General features: G+C 45.3%; 1 protein-coding gene across 1 annotated transcript in view; it reads right to left on the bottom strand.

The window, feature by feature from the left end:
• Positions 1 to 502: 502 nt before the first annotated feature.
• Positions 503 to 27,720, bottom strand: part of FBXO28 (F-box protein 28) — a 144,884-nt gene continuing 117,666 nt past the window's right edge. Inside the window, exon 5 of the mRNA XM_085612996.1 lies at positions 503 to 3,074. Coding sequence (XP_085469122.1) covers positions 2,686 to 3,074 — 389 coding nt within the window. The 3' untranslated portion in view covers positions 503 to 2,685. The remainder of the gene's footprint in view (positions 3,075 to 27,720) is intronic.

Genomic DNA, 27,720 nt, shown 5'->3' with positions numbered 1-27,720 from the left:
CCCCTAATTAAGGTATACTTCAGCATCCTGTCACTGAGTTATATAAAGATGATCCCACCTCTGAGGAGTGTTGGGGATTGACATATTGATATTCTATGTGTAACTTTTTCCCTATTCTGGAAGGAGGATGGCTTTTCACTTGGAAAACAGTTCACTCAGGTGAAGGAGACCCTACTATGATGAAGCTGCCCACGAAATCAACCCCAGCGGAGATAAGCACACCGCTTTGAGGTCGAACAGGTGGATGAGGTTCTTGAATAGTCCTCAGCATACTTTCTAAGCCGTTTTCGTTGTATTAAGGTTCATTTTCCTTGATCATGTGTACTGACATTGGGAGGCTAAGTGAACCTTTTGTCCTAACCTATTCCTCGCTCTTGATTTTTTTGTAATATGACATACGCCACATTTTTTGTTTTGCAATTCGGGAAGCAGGAATGTGCCCATTTAAGATTCTTATAATCATAATATGAAGATCCCACAAAAAAACAAACAAATGAAGATACACACTTATGTACATATTTATTCAAGGGAGTTTTATAACACATACCTGGAGGACATACTGCTGTTAACTGAATACAAACCTTATATCCTAGGCAGTGAAACCCGATGATAAGGACATTTCCCCAAAGTGAATATATCGAGGGATGAAATAAAGCGATCGATCAACTACAGCATACCTAAGCAAGCCATAAAACCAGACAGCGTCATTTTGGATAAGAAATTGCAAATATTTTGCCTTCTGGAAGACTTGTTCCAGCAGCCTGGGTTAGATTTTATTCTAGGAAATAACACAAAACGTAAAATATCTGCAATATGATGGTAATGTAGACATTCCTCCTCCAAACAAAAATAGAACATTCAAATGTTAAGAAAAGTCATGCCTTTACTAAAAAAAACAGCCTCAGTCTACACCGGTTCCTATATTGGAACCTAACTTAACTGGAACAGGCTTGTAAAGGAATAACAAGGTTTAAGATTACGATGCAAGTATATGTGGTTAATAAACATGAACGGTTACACTAAAGATGATGAACATTTCAAAAGGAAACTAAGCAAACAGTACATGTATTTTTGTTAAACAAAGCTGCAAGCAGTATTAGCATATCATATAAGAGAAGATGGGGAGGACAAAATCAAATCTAATTTGCACTACATACACAGGCCTAATTCAGGATCATTGGCTAAGTACACTCTTTTCACCATTGTATGTGTGTTTAATTCTCGAACTTTACTTAGCACGGTTCTTTATTTTACCTGTTCCGATGTACACTTTCTTGAAAGCAATTTACAGAAACCTTGGCATAGCTTAGTACATCAATAGAACGATTACTAATATTTCTATAAAATGTCAAAAATAAACAATTTGACATGTGGCATAGTCACTGTAAACTATTAGATTGTGAAAGTGACCAATCAGAAGTCTAAACAGTGCAATACATGCTTTCCAGTTAGAAATTCAAATAAGTGCAAAAAATGAGTAAAGCTTTTTCTTAATCAGAGTTTTGGAGTTAGGAAACACAAGAGCTTGTAATACGTTTAAGAACATACAGCAGTTAAAATAGTCTTGGATAGCACCGCGGCCTGAAATCACTAGTATTCATTCATCGAAGCGGGTTAAAAAGGTGTCTGCCCACAAAGACAAACACACAGGTTGTGTATGTTTGTTGTACAAGACATAGGTCCTGTGTGGTGATGATTTAACGCAAAAGCAATCTAAAGTAGAGTACATGAACAAGCTAGACATCCTGGACTCAAGAACACGAATACACAAGGAAAATGTAGCTGTCTAAAAAGTATGCCGATCTATAATAAGCAGACATCGAGTTGCCATCAACAGAGGTTTTTTTCTTGTAAAAGTTTGTAAAACAGAGAAAATCACCTGACAATCCTACAGACTGTGGGGAGAGGAGCTTTGTTGAAACTAGATGCTTAGACGACGGAAACAGGTTTATACCCGTAGAATTCCATCAGCGGAAGATCACCAGTGGAGCAGCATTGGTCAACAATTTGGCAAGGCAGTTCACTATACCATCTAATCATGCACATGTAGAAAATAGCTCATCGGCAACTGAACTGGGATTACATACAGGTAAAAATGTCAGCCAGTGTCAAAATGCACAGGTAACACTGCAGAGTGATTTTTATATTAATGGTTAACATTGATACCAAGATTATTAAATTATGAGACATTCCAGACAAGGTCACTTGTAAAAAATAAAAGTCAACTGTTCATTTGAGCTAAACGGTACTTTAAAAAAGTCGGTTTTCTTTCAAGCGAGCAGGACATTTTCGTTGGCAGAAGTTTTACTCCTAGCCACTCACGACTATTTCTTCCTCAAACCCAGGGTGCTCTTTGCGCATGCCCCTGAACACAACGCATATTGTGAACGTTATCAGCACAAGAAAAAATATATGAACTCTTCAAAAACATGATAGACCAGCTCTGGTTAGTACAAATCTATTGCAAATGATAACATTTTGTGCATCAGGCCCACCCAGACAGAGAAGCAAGGGGAGGTGGGAGATAAGAGTCTCAACGATGAGAAGAAAAGTTACTGTTCAAGTCTTTGCGGTGTGGCCGAAAGCTCTGTCCCCCAAGACGCCACGCATCCAGCCACAGTATCTCAGTGACAGCTGCACAGCCTCCATTCTTACTTTCGCAGATGCAATTCCATTGCAAAGCTCTTACTTTCTGTTCCGAATGCGCTTAGATTTCCTAGACGAGTCCATGGCTTCGGCAGCCATCTTGCGTTTCTGTGGGGAGTCTTCAGTCTGTCCAGAAGTGTTCCCCACTGTGCCTTCCATTATGTCCCGCAGTTTGCGCTCCAGCTCGGCTAACCTGGCATTCTGCTCACCGATTATTTGGGTTTGCTCTAGCAGTTTCTGGTCTTGGTCCTGCACTTGCTTCTGCTGCTCCTGCACTTTGGTGCGTAGCTCGGTCATCTCTCGACGGAGTACAGTCACTCCTGTACCGTTGGCTTTCACTTGCTGCTGGAGTTTGGTGACCTCCTGTCTGGAGGGGTTTTGTTTGGAGAACAACTGCATCGTTGTAAGAGCTGCTGAAGGGCCTGGAACTGGGAAAATGAAAAGAACATGTGAACTGTCTCATACTTGGAAAAAAAAAAATAAAGAAAGGCAGCATGATAATCCACATTCAACTGAAAAATAATTTAAAACAAGATACAAGAATATTAGGAATTCTCTGAGAAATGCAGCAATTAATTAAAAGGACAGACGCGTAATTACGTTATTCCATTTAATTTGTGAATCTATGTTTTGTTGGACTGAAGAGAGCAGAAGAAAGAAAAATTACACCCATATACTGAATAGTTTTAATTCAGACAAAATAGATAATTCAGTCATTTCGGGGAGCCTGCAGGGGCTGAGTAGATATGCACAGCACACACTAATTAACAGGAAACAGGCCATTAAAGTCCAATTTATTAACACCGTTACAATACAGACTCCATATGTATATTGCAGCCAAAAGGCAGCAGTGTGCTGTACATGGCCAAAGATGAGCATAAAGTAATCGTGTAAGGAGAGAGAAAGCTGGGTTGTGGATGTTTAATGCACAGCGATATAATATTCTTTAAAGGGTTGAATCTTCAACTCTGCCCATGTATCCATTCAAAAGACAGGCCTACATCGTTGGTCAATATACTTTCCTATACTGGTGCTGGCAAATATACAGGATGGAAGGTACACCTGAAATCGTATAGGAGATCATAAGTAACCATACTATGAAAATAAGGACTCTGAGTAAGATGTTTGTGATAATTGGTAAGGCCAAAAGATAAAGTCCTACAGAATGCCAAACCCTAGACTGAGCCAGATGTCACACCATCAGTGTCAAATAAGCATTGGCAAAGCCAATAGGTATTACTTAGCCTGGCTGCTGTTAAGCATGGCTAAAAGTTAGTGGCATGGCGTGGAGTTGAGTGGCGTACAGCAAGTGGCGAGGAGTGACAGAGCAGACTGTCATAGAGAAGAGTGGCGTAGGGTAGAGTGGCAAAGAATACAGTGGCGAAGAGTACAGAGGCACAGAGTGGCATGGGGTAGAGTGAACTGGAATCAAACAGCATTTGTAAAGCGCAGCACTGTCACCCCTTGGGGTATCTGGGTGCTGTGTCTCCGAAGAGCCAAGTCTTCAGTCTCTTTCTGAAATCTGCCAGTGAGGCGGCTGTACGGAGCTGAAGGGGAAGGTTGTTCCAGGTCTTGGCAGCAGAGGTGTGGCTCACTGGTTAGAGGCGGCAGACCCGTAAGCAGAGGACGGCCCGGGACCAGGGTTCGATTCCCGACGCGGCAGGGTCGTGGACCAGGGTCAGCGGGCTCGATAATTCTCGCCTCGGTGCCTACTCCAGTCAGGGACCACACTTGGCAACTCTGGGCATTAGCTTGCCTCATCTTCACAACGGCCCCCCCAGACCGCCGGGGATGCTTGGTCGCACCTTAGAGATACCCATTAGGGACCATCTCTCGGGGTGAGCCAGGACGGGTTCCCCAGCGGTCGAAGCGCGGAGATACTCCTTCGGGAGTCGATTCTAGCGCTATATAAACCCACAATTAAATTAAATTAAATGTGGGAGAAGCAGCAGCCACAGCTGCAATAGATGTGGCGGGTGTGTGAGAAGGTGAGTGAAGAGGAGCGCAGTGTCTTGCGGCTTGGTGGAAGTTCAGTCGATGTTTAGGGTAGGCAGGTCAGAAGTCGAGGAGGGCTTTGTAGGCATGTGTGAGGAGCTTGAACTGGTATCTTTTCTGGATGAGGAGCCAGTGGAGGTATCTCACATGGGGGTGGGGGGCGATGCAGGTACATTTGGGGAGGTCCAGGATGAGTCTGGCTGCAGCAGTCTGTATGGTCTGTAGTTTTCTGAAGAGCTGGGTGGAGATGCATGTGTAGACTCGTGGAGTAGTAAGATGTGCCTCTGCTAATTTTGACCACTCAGGCTTTCTAATCCGTTCTTAATTGTTTTTAACTGCTATCGCAGCAATCCTCTGTTGGTATATTTAGACACGGCACATCATTAGCCTTACCTACTTCACGCTTGTGTGGTGTTTCTCTTTCCCCAGCTCCTGGGGACTCTCTCTCCTCATTTCCTGTTGGACTCTGGTCTCCTCTAGCTGGCCGCCATTTTGAAGGTTGGTGGACCAGCTCGTTTCACACTTCTGGGTTGGGGCATTAAAAGACAATGTAACCCTGGGCGCGCAACAGGCGCACTGAAGGCGTGCCAAAGGCAAGCCCGTCTGTCCCTGGATGGCACCAGGGGCAAGGAATGCTGCCCGTTTTCTCCCAGGGGATAAGGGTGACCTGGTAAGAACTTATTCTAGGACACAATTTCTTGAGATGCTATAGAGTGGGGGGTGCAGATAATCTTGACCTTGTTACAGCCGAGGCAGAACACTGTCAGCACTGTAATTTTAGCCCTATCAGTGGTCGGCTCCCTCAGGCGGTCCCAGGAATTGGGGGTGGAGAGGGGGATAGGGACCAAAACTAAGGCTGGTTTCAAGTCCAGCTCAATTCGGGGACTTTAATAAATGCTCGTTCCATGCCCAAACATAAAACTGAAATTGCCCAGACTATTCAAACAATCTGGACTGCCTCTTTGTCACTGAGAAGTGGGCTAGGGACAACTCGGGTCCCGACCTGATTGACGCTCTCACCCTGGCTATACCATTCTCAGACGTGACCGCCCAGACCATAGAGGAGGCAGCCTAGCCTTGGTGGCTCAGGATTCCCTTAGATGTACCCTTAGCACTGTGGACGGTGACTCTGGCACTCTACTGGAGGCAGCCTTGTTTGGGAGAAAATGATCCGATAACTATAACTTTTCAGGCCTTCTGGTATACCGGCCACCAGGACCAAGAGCCAAGTTTATGGAGACATGGTGTAAAACCTTGGAACCATTTGTTACCACCGCTCATTACACCATCTTAGTGCATTCCAATTTTCATCTAGAAAACAAATAAGTTAATGACTGAGTTTACCTCCTTGACCTTATGACATCTCTGGTATTTGAGCAACTGGTCCAATCTCCAACCAACACTACCGGTCACACATTGGATGGTATTTTCACCAAGCACAATAACATTAGTGATAGTGGCAGTTAAGCCTCTCAGCTGGGCTGATCACTGGTTGATTGAGTTTAAAGTCTTTACTACTCTCCCCATCAAAGTGAATGGGGGTTTCTCACCGAGGCATATACGCTGCAGGGGACTGAACAAGATCACAGCCGTAAATTGGGAGGCCTCTTTGGCTACGGCTTCTGGAGGGAGGTACATCATGCACTACCCATTGCAGAGGGTTTCCGCAACTGAATCAATGAGGCCTTAGACACTGTGCACTGTGGCCCCCTTTAAAAACTCATTAAAAGAGCAAAACTTTTGGCCCCATGGTTCTCGGAAGAGCTCACGTCCATTAGGCGAGAATGCCGCAGACAAGATCGTAAATCGTGCGGACCCTTGCCTTATAGAAAAATTCAAATAGAAATCTCTGCTGCGGAAATACAAACATGCCATCTCCCAGACCAAATCCTGTTTTTTTAACTGAAAAGATCTGGTCAGCAGTTAACTCCTCCAGCATATTATTCAAAGTCATTAAGGAGATCTCTGAACCACCAGGGACACAGCTGCTGAACCCCTCCCAAGACTTCTGTGACAGAGTAGCTATCTTTTTTCAGGACAAAGTCCTCAAGACCTTTTATGAACTCCGCCCTATTAAAAGTGATGAGCCGATCGCTGAGGAGCTTACCCAGAACTCCGGGAATAATGCTCTTACCTCTTTCTTACAAATTACGGATCAGCAAACTAAGGAAACCTTACTGGGCCTAAAATCTGGCACGCCATCGGACCCCTGTATGCCTTCCATATATAAACTGGCTCCTGACTTACTAGCTAATTTCCTGTGTAAGGTGTTCAACAACACGTTCTTATCTGGTAGCTACCCAGTTATCTGGAAGGAAGCCATCATCTCAGCACTCCTTAAAAACACCTAACAACCACCCCTTAGAGTTAAAAAAACATTCAACCTATTTCCCTTCTCCCCGCCCCTGCTAAAATCCTGGAGAAATTCATCAACATTGAACTGATGAAATACGTTGAATCCCAGGAGATCCTAGATCGCTCTCAGAACAGGTTTTGCACCAGTCACAGAACCAAGTCTGCCGTCACTGCGGCCACTAACTATATTCCCACCCAGGATGATCAGAGTGGATCGGTGGTGCTAATTATGCTTGACCTATCGGCGGCATTTGACACCGTCTCTCCGGCGCGCATGGTTCATTCAGCGTCTGCGAGAAGTTGGAGTCATGGGAAAGACCCTCCAGCTTCTCCACTCTTATGTCTTGCAGAACTCACATCATTAGCTGCAGAGGCTACAGAGCAAAGACCTTTAGCCTTCCTTGTAGGGTCCCCCAAGGGTCATCATTGAGCCCCACCCTTGTGACCCCTCTAACCGAGCTGGTGAGATCATTCTGATTCCAGGTGCTTTTCTATGGGACGACATGCAAATCATTGTTTCCATCTCGAATGATCTGCAATTTGTTGCAGAGAAGTTTAACCAGTGTATGTCCAGGATTATCTGTTGGATGAAGGGCAAATCACTAAAGATCAATACAGACAAGACCGAGGTGCTGGTATTTGGGTCACAGAATTCCATCCGGTCAAATGCCTGGTGGCCTGCAGATTGGGGCCACCTTCTTGTCCCGGTTCCGACAGTGAAAAATCTGGGGGTCACTTTTGATGCTCAGGTCAGCAGAACAGTCAGCACTTGTTTCTATATCTTAAGAACCCAGAGAAAGATGCTGCCATATATTCCATCGGAACTGCATCGGTCTACCATCATCGCACTAGTCACCTCCCAGCTGGACCACTGCAACGCTCTGTACCTTTACATCAATGCAGCATCACTGAACAAGCTCGAGGTTGTACAGAATGCAGCGGCAAGGCTGATTAACAAATCCGAAGCATCAGTCAGCCAGGGAGGGGATTCATGCCTTGCACTGGCTCCCTATCAGGAAGCGCATTTCCTTCAAAGTCCTGAGTATGGCATATAAGACCTTGCTCAGTAAAGGCTTGCCACATCTGAAAACCATGTTCCAGCTGTACACCCCTGGGAGGACCTGGAGATCCTCCACACAGAAAAAACTGGTCTCTCCCTGATATTGAAGGTTCAAATGGGGCGGCCGCTATTTTTCGGTAGCAGCAACCAAGCTTTGGAATTCTTTGCCCACCTTCATTTCCGACATGACCTCTCTTCCGGTTTTCAGAAAACGCCTGAAAACATGGCTATTTTCATCTTAGTTGACTCTCTGTGCATCTCTCCCCTCCTCTGTCTGCCCAGCGCCTTAAGTGCGCTCTACAAATATTATCCTATCCTATCCTATCTTATCCTAGAGGGCGTTGCCATAGTCGAGGCGGCTGGTGACGAGGGCCTGAGTGACGGTCTTTCTGGTGTTTTTTGGGAACCATCTGAAGATTCTGTGGAGCATGTGAAGTGTGTGGAAGCAGGAGGAGGCGACTGCATTAACTTGTCATTTCATGGTCAGTTGGCTGTCAAGGATGATGCTCAGGTTGCGAGCGTGGTTGGTCATGTAGGTGCGGGTCCAAATTCTGCAGGCCACCAGCTGTGGTCCCATGAGGAGGTGTTCTTCCTGAAGATCAGTACTTCAGTTTTGTCGGAGTTGAGTTGGACAAGACACACAATTGATGGACGGAATGCAGAACAAATCAAAACATTCTCCCCCAGTCAAGAGATCTGAGTCAAATCCATCATTCTTTTGCTCACCATGCCACCCCAGTTTAGACCTGGCCATATGCAAATCAGTCTTGACCCTGTGCCTCATGGGAACAGTCCAGCCCAAACTTCCAAGCCAGGTCCTCCCTGGACCGGAAACAAGCATCCTAGGACCGGTTTCGGGGTTTCACCCCTCTTCAGCAAGAATAGCTTGAATCCAGTGGCACAGTGAACTCGGGACCTACTTCTAGGCATACCCGGCTCACTTAGGGCGAGAAAGCAAAAGACACACAATTGATGGACGGAATGCAGAACAAATCAAAACATTCTCCCCCAGTCAAGAGATCTGGATTAAATCCATCATTCTTTTGCTCACCATGCCACCCAAGTTTAGACCTGGCCATATGCAAATCAGTCTTGACCCTGTGCCTCATGGGAACAGTCCAGCCCGAACTGCCATATGGCTGGGTTCAAACTGGAATGGCATGGGGAGCAAAAAAACGATGGATTTAGGCCCAGATCTCTGTACTGGGGTGAATGTATGACATTGTTCTGCATTCTGTCCAGCAACTGTTGTTTTTGGAGTTGAGTTGGAGGCAGTGGTCTCATATCCATTTGGCTACGTTGGTCATGGCGTTGCATTAGTTGTTTTTGGTATTGGAGGAATCCTCTGTGAGTGGAAGGATCAGTTGAGTGTCATTTGCGTAGGCGATTATGTTGAGTCCGTGGGATCGGATGACGCCTGCAAGGGGGGTCATGTAGATGTTGAACAGGGTGGGGCTTAGGGATGATTCTTTTGGTACACCACATAAAATCTTTGGGTGCGGAGGGGAAGGGAGGCAGTCGGATGCTGTGTGTGTGTGTCCTGTGAGGAAGGAGGCAATCCACTTGAGGGCGTCTTGTTGTATGCCTATGTTGTGGAGTCTGTTAATGAAGGTGTTGTTGGAGATTGTGTTGAACACAGCGGAGAGGTAGAGGAAGATCAGGGCCTTGGTTTCTCCATGGTCGAGGAGTGTACTGAAGTCATCTGTAGTGGCAATCTGAGCGGTCTCAGTGCTGTGGTTGGCACAGAATCCTGACTGAGAGACGTCCAGTAGGTGGCTTTGTTCCAGGAAATCGGTGAGGTGCTGGTTGATGGCTTTCTCGAGAACTTTGCGCGGCTAGGGGAGGAGGGAGATCAAAAGGCAACTTTTGAGATCATTGGGGTCAGTGGAGGTTTCTTTAAGAGGGGTCTGACGTTTGCGTGTTACCAAATGTCAGGAAAGGTTGCTGTGGAGATGAAGGTGTTGGGGATGATGATGGGTTGCGTGCTGATTGGGTTAATTGCAAGGTTGTAGAGGTGGGGAGGGTAGGGGTCTGTGGGCACCCTGGAATGGATGGAAGACATGATGGCTAAATATCTCCCAAAGCAACCACATCACCAACCACCTGAGACCTCCACGGACTCCTAGTCAACAAAAGAATCAACTTCAAGCTTCTAACCCACGCCTACAAAGCCCTACACGGCGCATGACCTGCATACCTCAACCACCCCCTCGCATTTCACGAAGCTACCAGAGACCTCCGCTCGACCCAACTGGCTCCAACTACCATCCTACGTATCTGCAAGACCACAGCTGGAGGAAGAGCCTTCTCCTACCTAGCAGCAAACACCTGGAACACACTGCCTCTCCACCTCATGTAATCACTGTTGTTTCCTCAATTCAGGAAGGCCCTCAAGACCTGGCTCTTCTACTGAACCATAGCACCTCGACTGACCAGCATCTTCACTACCACGCCTTGAGACCCTTACAGGTGAGTAGCCATGCTTTACAAGCCGTTGATTGATTGATTGATGGCCCAGGTGGTCAGAGCGGTGACCAGTTGGTGATGGTTTGACTGGTGTTCGCTGGTTGGTTGGCACAGAGTGGAATGGCATGGAGTGGTGTACAGTAGAGTTGCATAAAGTGGCATAGAGTGGAATGCCGTGGATAGAGTAGAGTGTCATAGATTAGCAATGTGTAGTAGATTAGCACTGTGTAGAGTGGAGTGGTGTAGAGTAGATTGGTATGGAGAGGAGAGGCATAGAGTGGAATGACACTGGCGTGGTGTAGAGTGGCGTGTAGTGGAATGGCATGGCATGGAGTGGCATATAGTGGAGTGGCGTACAGTAGAGTGGGTGGAGTACATAGGTGTGGAGTGGCTTTGAGTGCAACAGATTAGCACTGTGTGCAGTGGCGAGACGTAGATTAGATTGCCATAGAGTGGTGTGGCACAGAGTGGAATGATGTAGAGAGTTGTAGAGTAAAGTGGAATGATGTAGAGTGTTGTACAGTAGAATGGAATGATGTAGAATAGAGTGGAATGACAAAGTAGAGTAGTGTAGAGTGGAATGAAGTGGCACAGAGTGGGAGTTGCATGAGTAGAGTAGAATGGAGTGGTGTAGAGTGAGGCGGCCCAGAGTGTGGTGGAGTATCATTCTGTTGAGTGCAGTGGCATAGACTGGAGTGGCGCAGAGTAGACTGGTATGGAGTGGCACAGAGTGGCGTGGCATAGAACAGAATGTTGAAGAGTAGAGTGAAATGGAGGGGAGTGGCACAAAGTAGAGTTGCACAGAGTGGAGTGGCATACAGTTAAGTGGTTTACAGTATTGTGGAGTGGTGTAGAGCAGAGTGGCGAAGAGTAACATTGTGTTGAGTGGAGTGGCGCAGAGTACACTGGTATAGAGCAGAGTGGCGTAGAGTACACTGGTATAGAGTGGATGGCTGTCATACAGCAGAATGGCATAGAGCAGAGGTCTTCAAACTTTTTTACTCTGAGCCCCCCCTAAGCAAAATATTTTGAGGTCGGGCCCCCCTCCAAAACTTTATGACAAGGATTGGGGGAGTGGGAGGGACATGGCTACGTGCAGGGAGCAGGGCTTATGAGATGATTTTAGGAATATTTTTTCTATAGCTTATGAATTGCACCAAATATGAGACTTATAAAACAGCAAAACCATCAAACAAAAACGGATATCCCAAACAAACTGCTGCACATAATTGGGGTGTTGTGAGCCCCTCACACTCTTTGACTCCAATGCAACTATATCTGCTGCACTAATGATAACTGCAGTCCTGAGTATCAGGCTATCTCCTTTGCCTTTTTTACTTCTTCCCCTTCAGGATGGATCATCACCTCTGTCCTAATGCTTGAAAGGACAATAAGCTCTGATGCCCCTTTTTTTTTAAAGGTAGACAGTCGTAATTGTGATGCATATGTGGCAAATGCGGGAAAACCATAACTATGCGTTGTGAGTGCAGGGTGAAAGTGAAGGGTGGGAATGAGGAGTGAGTTGTCTGAATGCAGGGTGAATTCCCAGACACTTGAAGTTAATCAGCATGTTATTGACGGGGCATATGGTTTCAGATATAAGTTAAACTATTGCTATTATGGAATTAATCAGGGAATAGAGGGTGAAGGAAATAAATAATGTGCTGATCCTGCAGCAAACTTCCAGTCTTATGATTAGGGTTGCCAGCTCATTATTTTGATGTTGCAGATGGTACAAAAATAAACAGTCACCTAAAGTCCTATTTTCAGAACTTAGCTGTGCGTACTCCGAGAAGCAAATATAAAGCCCTTTTAAATGTGTTCTAGGGGTGCCTGAATGTTTCACGGAACAGACAGAAAGTCAAATTACAAATGAATACATACTTTTTTTTATTTAAGACCCTATTTAGTATCAAAGCAAGGTCTTTGCAGGCTCTTTAAACATACATGGCTGGCATTTTTTCTATTGGCAACCCTTTTTTATATTCCTTTTCATGAAATGCATTTTCACACTACAGCAGTAAATTTACAATACAAATGTCAGGAAGAGGCAGGGCCCAGGGGGTACTGGAAAAAGAATAAAACTAAGCCTCCCTAACCAGTTTCCAAAGGTATGCATATGGTCTTTAAAGACCTGTGAAAAACTTGCATGCTGGAGTCTTAATAAGAATCCAGACTCTGCCCAGCCGAGCCCCCAGCAGCACACCCACTGACCTCTGGCCCCACGGCACTCTGAGGGCTTCAGAGAAAATGAAGACAGCCTGGAAATGCAGCAAATAAACATCGCTGCACTTCCAGGCGTCTTCATTTACATGTCCTTGCAGAGGCCTTTGCGCCCCCTGGGAACCCATCCACGCCCCCCCAGGGGGGCGAGCCCCACAGTTTGAAGATCTGTGGCATAGAGTATAATGACAGAGTGGCATAGATTAGAGTACAGTGGAGCGCAGTGGCGAAGAGTGGAGCAGAGCGGTGTGGCACGAGTAGAGTGGCCTAAAGCAGAATGGAGTAGCATGGAATGGAGTAGAGTGGGATAAGTGGGATGGAGCATAGTGGCCTGGAGCAGAGTGGTGTAGAGAGGAGTGGAGGGGCACTGAGTAGCACTGTGTAGAGTGGTGTGGCATAGAGTGGCACAAACTAGAGTGGAGTGTCATAGAGTACACTGGTATGAAGTGGCGTGGGGTAGATTGGTATAGATTAGAGTGAAATGTACAGTGGCGATGCAGAGAGAATGGTGTGGAGTGGCAAAAAGTGGAGTGGCATAGAGTGGAATGGAGTAGCGCAGAGTGAAGTGGAGTGGCGTATGGTGGAATGGCACAGAATGAAGTGGCATTGTGTGGTGATGAGTACTCAGGTGACTGCACTATTGAGGAGCTAACACAAGAAAGGAAGGGAAGCCTACAGGAGCTAAGCAATCGAAAGATAGCTTCTGTAAGTAAAACATGCCAGTTTTGTTGTCCGTCCCGACTAGAATTACCTTGTGTTGAATGAGAGGAAGGAACAGGGCATGATTGCTAATCACTCCAGATGTTGGATGTGTGAATCCCGTTGCTCAGGCATCCGCACTCTTTGTACGGTCAAGTCTGGAAGGTGTGGTCCCCAACCGGTGAGCGAGGCATTCGTGGTGATGGTCACTTGCGGAACTGGGTCCAGAAAGGGCCGTCCCTGCAACAGGTTGCTTGTATTCCACCACTGCAGAGAGCAATGAATGTGGTCCCAGATCAACAATTAATCCTCCCACTGACCAGCCTGCCTGTGACCACTGTGCCACCAGGCACTCCTGAAACAGACTTATGTGTAACCTGTCATGTGAGACTATGACTATGCAAGAGGCCATCATGCTTAGGAGGGGCTTGACCCTCCTGACCATTAGCAGGCGATCTGGCTGAAAAAGGTAGCAGCATTTGGAATTTTTGTACCCTTGCTCGCCTGGGGTATCTTTTCCCTACTGGAGACTTGAGGATGTCCCCGAGTGTACTTGCAGGTGCTCGAGAGGTGAATTGGTTGTATTGATGGTGAAGCCTAGGCTGTGCAAGACATATATGGTGGCTTAGGTGTGCGCTAGTGTAGGAAGCTGGGTTTCTGTTGCAGTAACCCCCACATTTTGCCAGACTACTGATGCACTTTGACTTGATGTGCACTGGATCCCTGCCAATCAGGTTCCCAGGGACTGTGTTCTTTCCCACAACTGTACCTTTCTACCCCCAATTGGCACCTCTCTGGCCACATGTCAGTCTCTTGTAAGATGTACTGTGACCAGGGAGGACCTCTAAGGGGGGGGGGGGGGGGGGGGGGGGACAGACAGACAGACAGACAGACACACACACACACACACACACACACACACACACACCCTACCTTTGTGCTATGCCTACAACCCACTACCCTAGCCTAGGTCGACCACCCCTCTAGCTGGGTGCACTATACCAGTGGTGAGGGTACAGGTGCATGAGCCCTGTACACCTAGTGTCTAGACCAATTTTTAGACATTGCAAGTGCAGTAATGCCATTAACAGTAGACAGTGCTGGGAGTTTTACATAATAGACTCCATAGCACCATAATGGCTTTACTGAAAACTGTGAAGTTGGTATCAAACTTCTCAGCACATTAAACCCACACTGATGCCAGTTTGGGATTTAATGAAAAATGCACTCAGAAGGCATCTTAGAGATGCCCCCTGAAAAACGACCAGCCTATGGTGGGTTTCCTGACTGGTACACACCAGCCTGCCACCATGAGACAGGTGTCTGGACCCCTGGAGTGGGAGCCTTCGTTCCCTGAGCCCAGAAACAAAGCCTTTCCTGGGTGGAGGCGTTCACACCTCCCCCAGGCCAGGAAGAGCCATCTGTGGCAGGGGGGCTTCAATGGTCTTGCCGCCTTTGTAATGCGACCTCCAGCCTCTCCTGCTATCAGGAGCAGGCCCCTTCCTGTATCCCCTCCTTTTCGGCAGGAAGACAGGCAAGAAAAATTAGCCAGCCCAAAAGGTATGCCCACCTCTGCCAACCCCACCCCTCAGGTAGGGGAAGAGGTGAAGCCCACTCTTCAGTGACCACCATCTTGCAGATGGCAGGCACTCCCCAATCAGGATTAGGGATTGTGTACACTGCCCCCACGTGGGGTGAGCATATCAAGGGTGTAGTCACCCTAGGGTCATTATCCCATTGGCTACTGACCTCGAGACCCCTAAAACGCCCCCTCAATACAGTATTTAGGGGGCAGCCCTGAACCAAAAAGGCAGATTCCCACAACCTACGAAGAAGGATGAAAGTAGAAGCCCAGCAGAGGAGACTGCAGAGAACAACTGACTTGGCCCCAGCCTTACCAGCCCATCTGCAGTATCCAGAAATCCTGCGCCAAAAGTCGCCTTGTCCTGCAGCCAGCGACTTCCAGACCCCTGGGAAGGCTGCCTGCCTTCAACAAAGACCGGGTCTCCTGTGAACAGCTGCTCTGTTCAAAAGAAACTCCCAAGACAGACTCTGAGCCTGCTAAGGATAAAGAAACCCGACGCCTGGAACCACCACCGCACCCATCACCTACGGCCAGAGTTTGAGTGGCTCACCAGTCCCAGCGAGGTCCCCCAGCGCTCCAGAGTCTGAGATCACCGTGGGTTGAACCCTACAGGACTCCCCGACATGGCTTGCAGCCTCTGCACGGAGACCCCCCCCAACCGCAAGTGGCCCGGTAATGTGAAATCCGACCTCAAAAGACACCCCTGCATCCAGCCGCCCTGTGCCATGGAGAAAAGAACCTGAGAAGCACCTACGTCCCTGAGCCCTCCAACTTACCTGCCCAGCTGTTGGTTCCTCCCGATAGACTTCCTGAACCGAGCCTGCAGCTAAAAACCAATACCAAGAATCCTCATTGAAGACAACAGGGCACCAGACGTCAAAACAGCATTCTGCGCCACTGCGGGTGCACTTTGTGTGCTAAACCGGATCCCCATTTGCCCTTAGCCTAACACCAGGAGCTTTCCTCCCACAACCTTGTGGCCTGCTCGTGAGCAGCCACCAACCGGAGGCCCCCCTACCCCCCAATGGATAACATTGTGCCTCAGCACTCTGCACCGGGTCGCTCTAGTGCAGCTGAGGGTGTTGTGAGAGTGCATCATCGACCCTGAGGGAACCCTTGTTCTAACCCCAGAAACTCAACTGAAAAACCGAGTACTTACCTGGTAACTGATCACTTCATTCCTCTCCATAGGAATCCATAGACTGTTGTTCGAAGTGTGGAGTTGATTTGTATGGAAACCTGAAAAATTACAATTTTGCAAAACTGATTTTACTTACCTTTTCTCTAGGAAACGTCAGTGTGATATCTAGGCATATTACACAGAGTAGACAATGTAACTTGAAAAGTAATCTAAAGAGTAACTAAAAAAAGTAAACCTTTAAAAAAAAAAAGTAATTTCTATACCTTGACTTACCTGTATTTGAGACAACTGCATTTGAACTTGCACTCACTTGTAAACACTGCTAAATATTTTGCAATGCATTAATTTCACTTAACTGTGCCAGGCTTGGCTTGGTTCTAGAAATAAAATACCTTAATAATATTTTTATACAAACAAAATTGGTCCGAGTTCAGTCTTTGACTGTGTGACATCATTTGCTGATTGAGTGTGTACAACAAATGCTTAACACTACCCTCTGATAAAGCCTTACTGCTCGCCCACACTACCACAAATAGAGAGTAAGGTGCTATCTACTTTTACCTCTGCCTACCTTTGGGGCTCCACTGGACTCAGTGCACACTAGATCTCATTATGGTATAGTATATACAGAGCCAGCTTCCAACAGCTAGGCATTGCTGCTCCGTCGCACTCTTGATCAGCTAATCGCCCAAGTAAGGAAAGACGTGAACACCATTTCTTCTGACGTAAGTGGCTACCACTGCAAGACACTTTATAAGAAGCTGTGGTTACTCCAAAGCGCAGTACTTTGAACTGATAATGCTGAACCTTTGATGAGCAGGATGGATTTGGATATGGAAGTAGGAGTCCTTCAGGTCTGTTTCCCTGCCCCTTTCGTTTGTGTCTTTGAACCTCCACTTTAGTAACCTCGAAAGGCTGTTTCCTGCTTTCTGTGGAAGGATATGGATGTCTCGTGTTTTAGCTTCACCATGATATTGTGTGGGATGAAAGGAGCCACGAGCAGATGGTATCTGTAGAGCACCCATGGCGTGGGCTGCACCATGTCCTCCTTAAATTCAACTAATATCACATCAACTTGCTTGCTGAAAAGAGGCTCTCCATCGAAAGACAAGTTGAGGAGATGTTGCACCTCTGGTTTGAAACCAGACATGCGCAGCCATGAAGGCCATGGTGATGCTTTGAGCAATGGTGTCTGCTGCGTCTAAAATGCATCTAATATTGATGTTGGAAATTATCTTACCTTCTGTCACCAATTCCTCACTCTGTTTCCTATATTGGTCCAGAAGGTGCTGAATTAAGTCTTCCATCTACTTCCAGTCAGCCCGGTCGTACCGAGTGAGCAGGCCCACTGAACTGGCAATATGCCACTGTGTGGTAGAGTGGGCGGCAACATGTTTTTCCTCTGCATCAATCTTTTTGCTCTCCCTGTCAGGAGAGGGGCGGGGGGATGCATCTCCTGAGCCCTGAGAATTAGCACGCTTTTGTATTGTGTGTATGACCAGGGAGTCGGCGGCAGTTGACACCTGATGTAAGGTGGGTCAGAAGGAAATGCTCTATATTTTTTGTCCACTCTAGGCGTGACGACTCACCTTCACACTTCTTTGACGATATCATGGAAGCATCCCATTAAGCATAGGCAAATACTGCATACACCTCAGCATGGAGGAGACAGCCTTCATAAGAAGTCATCCTCTTCAGGCTGTTTATACATCTCCAACTTGTGAAATGTGGTTGCCTTGTGCAGAATCTCTGATATGAGGTGATGTCGTCCGGGTGCGAAAGCTTGGCCAGATAGAGGTCTTGGTCAGTGTCAGCAGGGGGCTCCACGTTATAGTCATGCTAAGGGTCACGATGGGCAAGTGTGTCATATGGAAGGTCATAAGAGTCATTGGGGAAACCTTAGACTTCCCCCAAAGTCTTCGGATCTGATAGGGTCCTTGAGGAACCAAAGTTGGGGCGGGCGCCAGGTAAGGCTCCTCTAATATGTGCTGCCATAGCAGTATGGCAGTGGCAGACCAGAGCCCTCATGGGTAGCCTGAAAGCTCGAAACTCTAGCCTCCCCCCAAGTGGGAGTGTTGTTGAGGAATGGTCTGTGAGAGGTTAATACTCACTACAACAGATTTAGATAATGAGCGATGTGTGAGAAGGGGCTTGTTCATCTCGGTATCAGAGCCGGAACTCTCTGCTGATGACAGCTCCTCTATCTCAGTGCCTGAGTCTTCCTTCTGTTGGTAGCCCTCGATGTCTTGGTCTCTGAAGAGGTCGTGAGGATTGTCCTATTTAAGGTGTGCCATCAAAGCCAAGGCGATATGACATAGCTTGGCGGTTTCGGAGTGTTTTTTTCTTCTGGTGTTTGGGGGACAAGCAGAGGTTACAGACTTGGTGAAGGTCTATCATCAGGTAAATGGAATGGAGTTCTTTCCATCACGGGGACATTCTCATATGTCAAAGAGGTGATGGAAGCTCAAAGGGGTCCAGTCCTGAATGGGACTTGGAAGTTGTGAGACTGCTGAGCGGAGTTGAAGAGGGTACGTGGCAGGTAAAACAGATGAGTAAGCGCAATTGTAGTTGCTACCAACAAGGAAAGGATCTAAGAAGACCCACTGAGAACACCATACCACGTTGAACTGGAGCTCAAAAGGATATGTCTGAACCTGATGGCGGAGAAAAAACAATCTCTGCGCATTACCAGAAATATGTGGAGTCACTATACCTCTTTCAAGAAAAACTGCTTGCACACATCAAAATACTGGATAGCAGGAGTATGTACAGCATGTTTATCTACAGCTACACATGTCGCAAATAAAGCAGAACGCAAAATGCAAGAAAGATGGAAAGCAGGAAACTTAGAATAAGGTGAGAAGTGTGAAAAACTCCTGGCCTGGAATGGTAGGACGAATAATTTTAAAACAGATATATCCTATATCCAGGAATTATCACAAGTGGAGGGTTGTTCTGATAATGCAAAGATTGGAGGGACTTTCCACAAATGTTATCAAGCTCTATATAAAGAGCAACAGGCCCTGGGGGAACAAGAGAGGGAACCTAGGTTTAAACCTCTACAACTTACTGTACTAGACACCCAAGAGCAGGAAGAGCTTGCACAAGAAATTTCGGAAGAGGAGTTAATCACAACTATAGAGAGGCAAAACAACAGCCCAGATGGTCTATCTGGAGATTTGTATAAAACCTTGGCTGTTGAAGAAATTCTCCTGTGGTCGCCGTTGTTCAATAGCATTTTGATCAATGGCCAAAAAGCCTCCACTTTCTTGGAGGGAAGCAACTATAGCTGTAATACTTCAACTAAATAAATCCCCAAGCGGGTGTGAGTCTTATTGGCCTATTCAGTTACTGAATAACAACTATAAAGTCTTTGCAGCAATAGTAGCTAGACTGGCAGGTGTAGTGAAGAAATTGGTGCTGGACGTTTAAAAGGGTTTTGCGATAGGTAGACAGTTGGATGAGTTAGTTCATCAGATGATTGGAGCTATTGACTTAGCTAGCACATTTAATGCATCACTGGCCATTATAACCTGGGATGCAACTAAGGAATTCGATTAGGTGAAGTGGGAATTTCTATGGTCCTGCTTAAATAATTATGAGCTCCCTCCTAACTTTATTGGGGTAATCTAATATTTGCATAGTAAGCCTTCTGCTGGAATCTTGATAAACAACATACTTACTGAGGATTTCAAAAAGTAGATATATGAGACAGGGTTGCCCCCTTTTGCCCATTCATTTTGATCTGTTTATTGAGCCACTTGCGCAGGCTATCAGGGCAGATGAAATTATAGTTCCACTTGAATGATACAGGAAAGAGACTGCACTGTATGTAGATGATTTAATACTATTTACCACGCAGCCCGAGTCAGCTATTTACACCTTTCAGCACCTTGCAGACCAATGCAAGTCCTTAAATATTCTATTAAGATCAAATTTATTAAATTATTCAAGAGAAACCAAAGATTATGATCTGGATAAAAAAAATATTAACGTCTGTCTGCACTAAAATCAGATATTTGGGTGTAGACATATTACAAGATTTGGATTTAGTCCCTCAAATCTGGGCAGGGTAGCCCTTCATATCAAGAAGTATCTTAAGAAATGGTTGAACATCCCTTTAGCAATTTTTTGTAGAGTTAACCTAGTAAAGATGTGTATCCTCTCAAAGTTGACATTTCTATTCACCTGCTTCCAGATATGTGCGACTTGAGTACCCTTAAAAAAATCAAGAGCAATATCAGTAGTTTTATTTGGTCTGGAAAAGGTGTAAGGATATCTGCGAAAGAAATGAGCCGTATACTAAGGAAGGGAGGGTTACAGCTTCCAGATGTTCAATTATACGGTTTGGCCTTCCAGTTGAAAACATTTAAGATCCTTCTTGGAACACAAAACCACACATAATTAGGACAGTTGTCCTTAGCTATGACTCGCAGCCTAAACAGTATTGACGCTTTCCGGTATAAGTCTGGCTCCCCTAAATATTTTTTTAAAAGTCAGACAAACGGCGGGGCCCACAGTCTGGTACATGGTAAGGTGCAGATTGACAATTCCATATTATTCACATCAGGTGCCAATCTGGGATTCGTCAGGGACACCTAAATGCCTGGAAGACGCCCTAAGCCTCAAGTCAGCAAATTCCATAAAGTGAGGTGACAGATTTAAATGGCTTGAAGTCATGGGATGAAATATATTGTAAAACAAGGGCAGTTTGTCTAAATTCAAATATATACAACTCTATTCATGGTTCGCTGCTGTAAAACAAGTGGAGATTCTGAAGAGTCTGAATGTAGATAAAAAGTAAATATAAGTGGAACACAAGAAAAGAAGTCGAAAAGTGGTATGAACTGCTGTGTGATGCTGAGAAAAAGGGGGAAAGTCCTGTGTACCAAAAGTGGAGCAGATGCTTGCCGAACTAAGCATTTGAAACATTATGGCAAGTATCCTTTGAGCTTTAAGGTTAAACCCAACATTTGTCTGTACCTATTCATCTCCATCGCTGCCAGAAGCGACTCGAAAGGACTGGAGAGGGATAGCAGAAATGTATCTATGTGCATACTTAGTTTCAAATTGCCTTGCCCTATCTTAACCTCTCCTGTCCATGCACCACATACGCACAGCAACCAGCTCCATCATATAAGGTATTGGGGAGCTGCTAGTCTTTTTTCATGCCTCTGGTAATGCTGCATTACAATGGGTCCCAATCACTATGGCCCTAACTTCAGGGGATTTGCATCTAAATAAGGATCCATGTCCTGATGTTCTCTCCCGAGCCTATCACCAACTATGACTTCTCTAAAAAGCATCAATCCATGTGATGAAATGTTTTTTCTTCATCACTCTACTTCGGCATGAATACTCAATTGTATTCAAGGTGTAAGACGTTCTTGTTGTCACTCCCCATCTCGTTTTAATAAGCAACAAGTGGTCAGGCTAACCAACCTGTGACATGAGGTCTTCCAGACTTGAGGTCAGGACACCTATGGACAGCTTTGTGTCCAGTCTGAGGAGAGAGATTGGGCAAGACGAGCCAAACCTTTGCTTGGTTTGGTAATGATTGAGACAAGACACCTCACTCATAGTCTTCAAAAGAGAGCAGCTATGTGCAAAGGTACTCGAAAAGTGCCTTTAGGTCAGGGGCCAGTTTCCGCCAAAACATTTTGAAAAGCAGTCAGCCTACAGCTTTTTCCACATTCAGCGAAGTTAATGCCCTCAGAACTTCACCAGTCTGCACTAAGGCTTCTATTGGGCCATGTTTTTATTTCCAGATTGCGGCAGGCATGGTCTATATAGGCCCCTGGGTTTCTGTTTTACTGATGGACTCTTAATTCTCAGTGAATAAAATTGAAGCTATTCACTATGTCGCAATCACAATGCACTACCATCACTTCACTTTCCTGAGCCTCTTGATCCAAGACCAGGCCTTTTTCACCCATAACTGGGACAGAAAAGGTCTCATGGCTGTACCTTCTAATTTTAAATAATGTTACTTTAGCAGTAAAATGTGAATTATAACTTGCTTAAGCCTAAGGCTCCCATCTAGGTCTTAACCCTATGTCTTTTGGGACAAAGTGGCTTTATGGAGTCTGCCAAATCAGTTTCAAATTTGAAAAAAACAGCTGCCCACTTTTTGTGTAACCTGCCCACTTCCTCCAGGAACTGGCCAATTATAATTGCCATAATCAAACAACGAAAGAGTGTCTCCACACAATAAAGAAAAAAGTTTTTACGTTTTTAAGAAAAGAAGGAGTCACTCTAAGTGAAAAAAGGAACCCTCACTCACCAACCTGGTTGGTGACATGCTTCATCATAGGGTCCCCACCAGAGATGCCGAATGCATCTCTGGTTTGCTACAACGCTTAAGTATAGCGGAGCGTTTTTATCTTAAAACCTTCAATGAGTTGTGATAAGTGAGAAAAATGGTGAGATTAAAAAGGGGCCTTTTTGTTCCAAAAATAATTTTTAATTGTGGGAAAAAAAGGGCACCAATTAAAATAAAGTGGAGTGGATGTCCCTAACTGGTAATTAATTGACCAGATACATCCTAAAAAGTATTTGTACGGTCAACATGTTTCAGCTTCCACGTATAATTTATTGTAGCTTTTGTCAGGACCAGAAGACACCACGGCGGTATAAGCACGCTAAGGCTTACCCTAACCTGTGGTGTAATTTTATATGGCAACTCATGGTTATGTGGAGACCTTCAGGAATTTCCCGAAAGCCAAAGGAATCTGAAATAACAAAAACAAAAAAACATTTGTCTTATAATTGAGATTAGACTTAAGTGTAATTGCATTCAGTATTCTTAAAGTGGCTATCCCCAATTTCAAAAAAACTCATTGATCACTACTAGCCTTAATATCAGGCAATAGTATGTATTCATTTGAACCGCATTTCATTCAAAGAGTAGCACTGAACTTCACAAAAGACATAGAATTCGATGTCATCAGGCGTCAAGTTCAATATCTAAACAGATACATAGTAGGTAAACAACCTATTTGTCTTGATTACCATAATGTGTCGTGACAGGCTGGTTTTTCCTGAACAAACCAGCGACTAACGCTGGTAAAATTAATGATCAAAGAACATGACTAGCTCGAACTGCATTCCAAAATGCTAGTTCCACAATTGGCAGGCCAAACAGCCTACAAACATAATGCATGAAAAAATCAGGAAGAACACAGGGCTTACATAAAAATAGAAAAGATCCGCTCCTTAGGAACTGCTGGGTAGCGGGAGCCTCAATGTAAGTCTGAAAGTAACCACAAAGAGGTATTGGTATTTAGAGACCTACGTATTTACAGAAACCCCGTTCAAAGTCTGCCGATAAAAAACGGCACAGTGCCATAGAGAGGAAGTACTCACTTAACAAAGGTTCAACCGCAGGCCGGAAAACCTACTAGGTCCCTGCAGGCCTGGAGACTAGTACTGCTTCTTGAGACGGGAAATAAATACTGGCAGATTTTGATTAAACGCACCAAACCTCTGTGTACTTCCGGGGCTTAAGCATCACACGACCGCTACGTGGTTTCGTCGGTCACATAATTGTTGATGGCGGGAGATTAGTTTCTGTTAAAAAGACTAGAACGCTAACTTGGAACTGCGTTCATGTTTGAGAAACTTTATTTAAACAAATACTCGAACCTGACAACAGAACAGGATAATCCCCATATGATGTACGGTTGGAAAAAATATATGTAATAATGATGTTATCAAGTACATTTAATTTTTTTTTAAAAAGGTGCAAATAATTGCTTGCAGCAAAGTGGTAGAACTCACTAAAGGCATTATAGCAATTACTAATACTTAACCCAAAGCCTAATAGGAGGTAAACCGGGGCAACCAAAGGTGGTGTGTATGAAACTTGATTAACACTAAATATGTGTCCCAGCTCACTTAGTGTGTCAAACATTTCCACCTAAAGACCCACATCAGGATGTAAAAATTAATGAATGCGCACTAGATCACAGGTTGTTAATGTCTCATCACTGTCCCCCATGGAATATTATCATTGAGACCATGTGGGTGGACAATCGATAAATCCACCGCTGTTCCTTCTCGAACAGCAGATGTGATTTTCAAGTCCCTGGTTTAATATGCTCAATGATGGTCCATTGCATGTCATTAGGTGTATGATTAAACTTCAAAAAATGATCAGTCAGCTGGGTCGTATTTTTCTTACAGCGGACATTACTCCGGTGTTTTATCGGCAGACTTAGAACGGGGTTTCTGTAAATACGAAGGTCTCTAAATACCAATACCTCTTTGTGGTTACTTTCAGATTTACATTGAGGCTCCCGCTACCCAGCAGTTCCTAAGGAGCGGAACTTTTCTATTTTTTATGTAAGCCCTGTGTTCTTCCTGATTTTTTCATGCATTATGTTTGTATGCTGTTTGGCCTGCCAATTGTGGAACTAGCATTTTGGAATGCAGTCGGAGCTAGTCATGTTCTTTGATCATTAATTTTACCAGCGTTATAGTCGCTGGTTTGTTCAGGAGAAAGATGCCTGTCACGACATTATGGTAATCAAGACAAATAGGTTGTTTACCTACTATGTATCTGTTTAGACATTGAACTTAACGCCTGATGACAAAGCTTTTTTCTTAATTGTGTGGAGACACTCTTTCGTTGTTCGATTATGATGAACCAGGGGGACTAAGAGTGGTTTCTTAAATTTTTTTTTTTACCCTCTCTCTCTTTTTTTTTTTTTGAAGCAATTATAATTGCCTCCATGGCGCTCAACAGCAGACCTTTGTCTATGCCCTCTGTCATTTCTAATAATGTTTTTTCCCCTCCCTTACCCTATTTCCACCACTGTCCCTCTCCCACAGAGAATTGGTAATAAGAGGTCTAGGCAAGCAAAACATGTGAACCACCGATTAAAGCTATAGTCTTTCTGGGGCTGTGATTGTTAAACCAATGAGGTCTCTTCAATTCTCTCCCGAAGAGAATTGGTCATGATAAGACGTCTAGGCAGGCAAACACGTGCACCACTGATAAAAGCTATAGTCTTTCTCCTATGTTTGCTGCTCTAGCTAGATGTCAAGTACCACGATCTACTGTATCTCTCTCTGCCTGCGAGTGACCCAGTCTCTCTCACTCTAGAGTGCCCTGGTATCCCAGAAGTCGCATTTACCCAAACATTAATGTAACAACTGAGTGAAACACAAGCAAGCTGCTTAGATGTCCACATTTTGAATACCATATTTCTCCAGATAGTTCCTACTCTACACTGTTCCAGTTCAGTAGTTTACTACTGATTTGGGTGTGGCTGCACAAGGTTAAAAATGCCTGGCATTCTGGCACAGGCAGCCTACATAATTGTATCTGCAGCACGGGACTGAGCCCCTATAGTTTCTCAGCATATTCCCAGGGTTGAGAAATTATACAGGCTCTAGGTCCTCGTTAAAAAATGTGTCTAGACATTTTGCCTATTTCTACAAGTCCTGATCTCTTTCGAAGTGGAGATCCCTTTTATGGGATGATGAATTAGAGCATAATGTCCAGGAGGAAGGGATCACAACCCACCCAACCTAGCGAGGTACAATCTGTCACATTGATGAGACTTCCACTCATCTTCCTTTGCTCCCGCTGAAGTTTAGTCTGGTCTTTCACCAAAACCCACCATCATTTTTGCTTCACACAGGTATCACTGTATGCTTCTTCCCTATCCATTGATAGGAGATGATGAGCTATTGAAGTGAGTCTGCAATGGGGCAAAAGTCCAGTCTGTGAAGGGTGGTCATTAAAAAGTCTTATAAGTTTCAGTGGTGGTCGGCTAATAGGCGGGCGGGCTCGGGGTTGCGTGCTCTCATGGTATAACTGTCGGTTTAGTAGGTGCAAAATGCTCCCCATCTTTCCTTGACATGGTCGATTTTGTGTTGTTTACTGTTTGCTTTGGGGGAAACATAATGTGCGGGAGGGAGACGCCGGGGGCATGTTTTGAAGGCCCTCCTCCAGTTTATTAATACTCTCTCTACCCCCCCTTCTGGTGGGGTTCTTTTCTTACTCCTTTTTCCCTGTTTCTTCTATATTTCGGGTCTGGTTCCAGGGCGACAGGCACACTGCTGGGGGGGGGGGGGCGTACTCATCTGCAGAGGTGCAGGGTGGGGGGTTGGGGGAGGGGATTCTTTTAGTCTGTAATCTCTTTTTTCCATGGCCTCCTTTTTCTTCTCTGATTCTTCTTGTTTTCTCTTTTCTGGGATCAGCGTGGTACATCTCCTTTGTTGTGAATCGTTGCCTTTTCATGTGTGCCACAATTTCCGGGGTGTTCTCTGGGCTTTAGGGCAGGGGACTGCAGGCGCAGCTGGGTATGATATTCTTCCCTATCCTGAATTTCCTGTGTCTGCGCCATTGATTCAATAGATTGCTGTTTATTGCTTACGTTTATCATTCTGCCTGCCTCTTATCGCTGTTGGGAAATTGTTCGGCACCTGATCCTTCTGTTTTTTTTTCCATTATAAAATGAAAACCCTTTTTATCCTGGTGTCCTACCTGCGCTCTTCACTGGCCAGACTATATTAGCATGAAGATTCTGCTCCCCGAGGTGCTGCCTGTGTTAACATTTGATCTCTGTTGTTCTGACTGCTTAGCGGCCGGCCCCGGGGGGTTGTAGGCCCATACTTGTTATTTGATTGAAATGTCAAAGGTTTTTCAAAAAAAAAAAAAAAAAAGTCTTATAATAACAATATCTTGTTGAGCAGGTATCCCTTCAGTGTGGCCTGTGCAATAACGTTTCCTTTCTTCTCAGAAAAATGCACTCTTGTAAGGCTCTTAGAGAGCAGTCACACTGCGCCCCATAGAGGTTATAGCTGCAGTCTACATGTTGTGGAAACTGGCGGAGTCACAGATGCAACAGGTTCTGGAGATATTGCTGAATGTCCTGACCCCCAGTGCCTTGCGAACACCCAATGCAGATATTGTTGCATCTGGAGCATTCTTTCCGCTTCAATTATAACTCAGTGTTGTGCTATTCAATGCTGCCATTTGTTTCCATTGCTTATGTTGTTCGATTGAGCAGCAACCTAATGTCCTGTTCACTATGTTGTCGGTCTCACTATGTAGCAGTCTCAACTATGATCTTCTGTAGGACTTCAGTAGGAAGCTTGAGTACACTCTCTGTATGGGTGCCTAAAGTGTATTCCTCACCTTTGCAGAGCCAGCCATCACTTTGCTGATCGATCAGATTTGTTCAGCAGTGGTGCTCACTAGTATCTGAGGTGGGCCCTGCAGCTTGTCAGGTATACGTGGTTTGCAAAGTGTCCCTCCGGCCGCTCCTGATGGATCCACTGGGCCCCCAGACAGGGGCGCACGATTCAGGCAGGAGGGTCCAGGTTCAGGTGCACAACGTGACAGGTAGGAGACTGAATGAAAAGTGCAGGATTGAACCCCACAGACAGAAATCTAGTAATTGGGTCCATTGTGCAGCTGCCCATCGAGATGCAATCTGTGTAGTGGATAACCCAATATACCCTTGAGGGCTTGGGCAGATAATATGTATAGGTAGGAAGTGCCTTCAAGGGGTTTGTTGAAAACTTAATTGTGTAACT

Source organism: Triturus cristatus, chromosome 6, assembly GCF_964204655.1.
Source record: "Triturus cristatus chromosome 6, aTriCri1.1, whole genome shotgun sequence".
In the NCBI taxonomy this organism is placed as follows: Eukaryota; Metazoa; Chordata; class Amphibia; order Caudata; family Salamandridae; genus Triturus; species Triturus cristatus.
The sequence above is the reverse complement of the archived record's forward strand: the minus strand, read 5'-3'. Positions and strand labels throughout refer to the sequence as shown.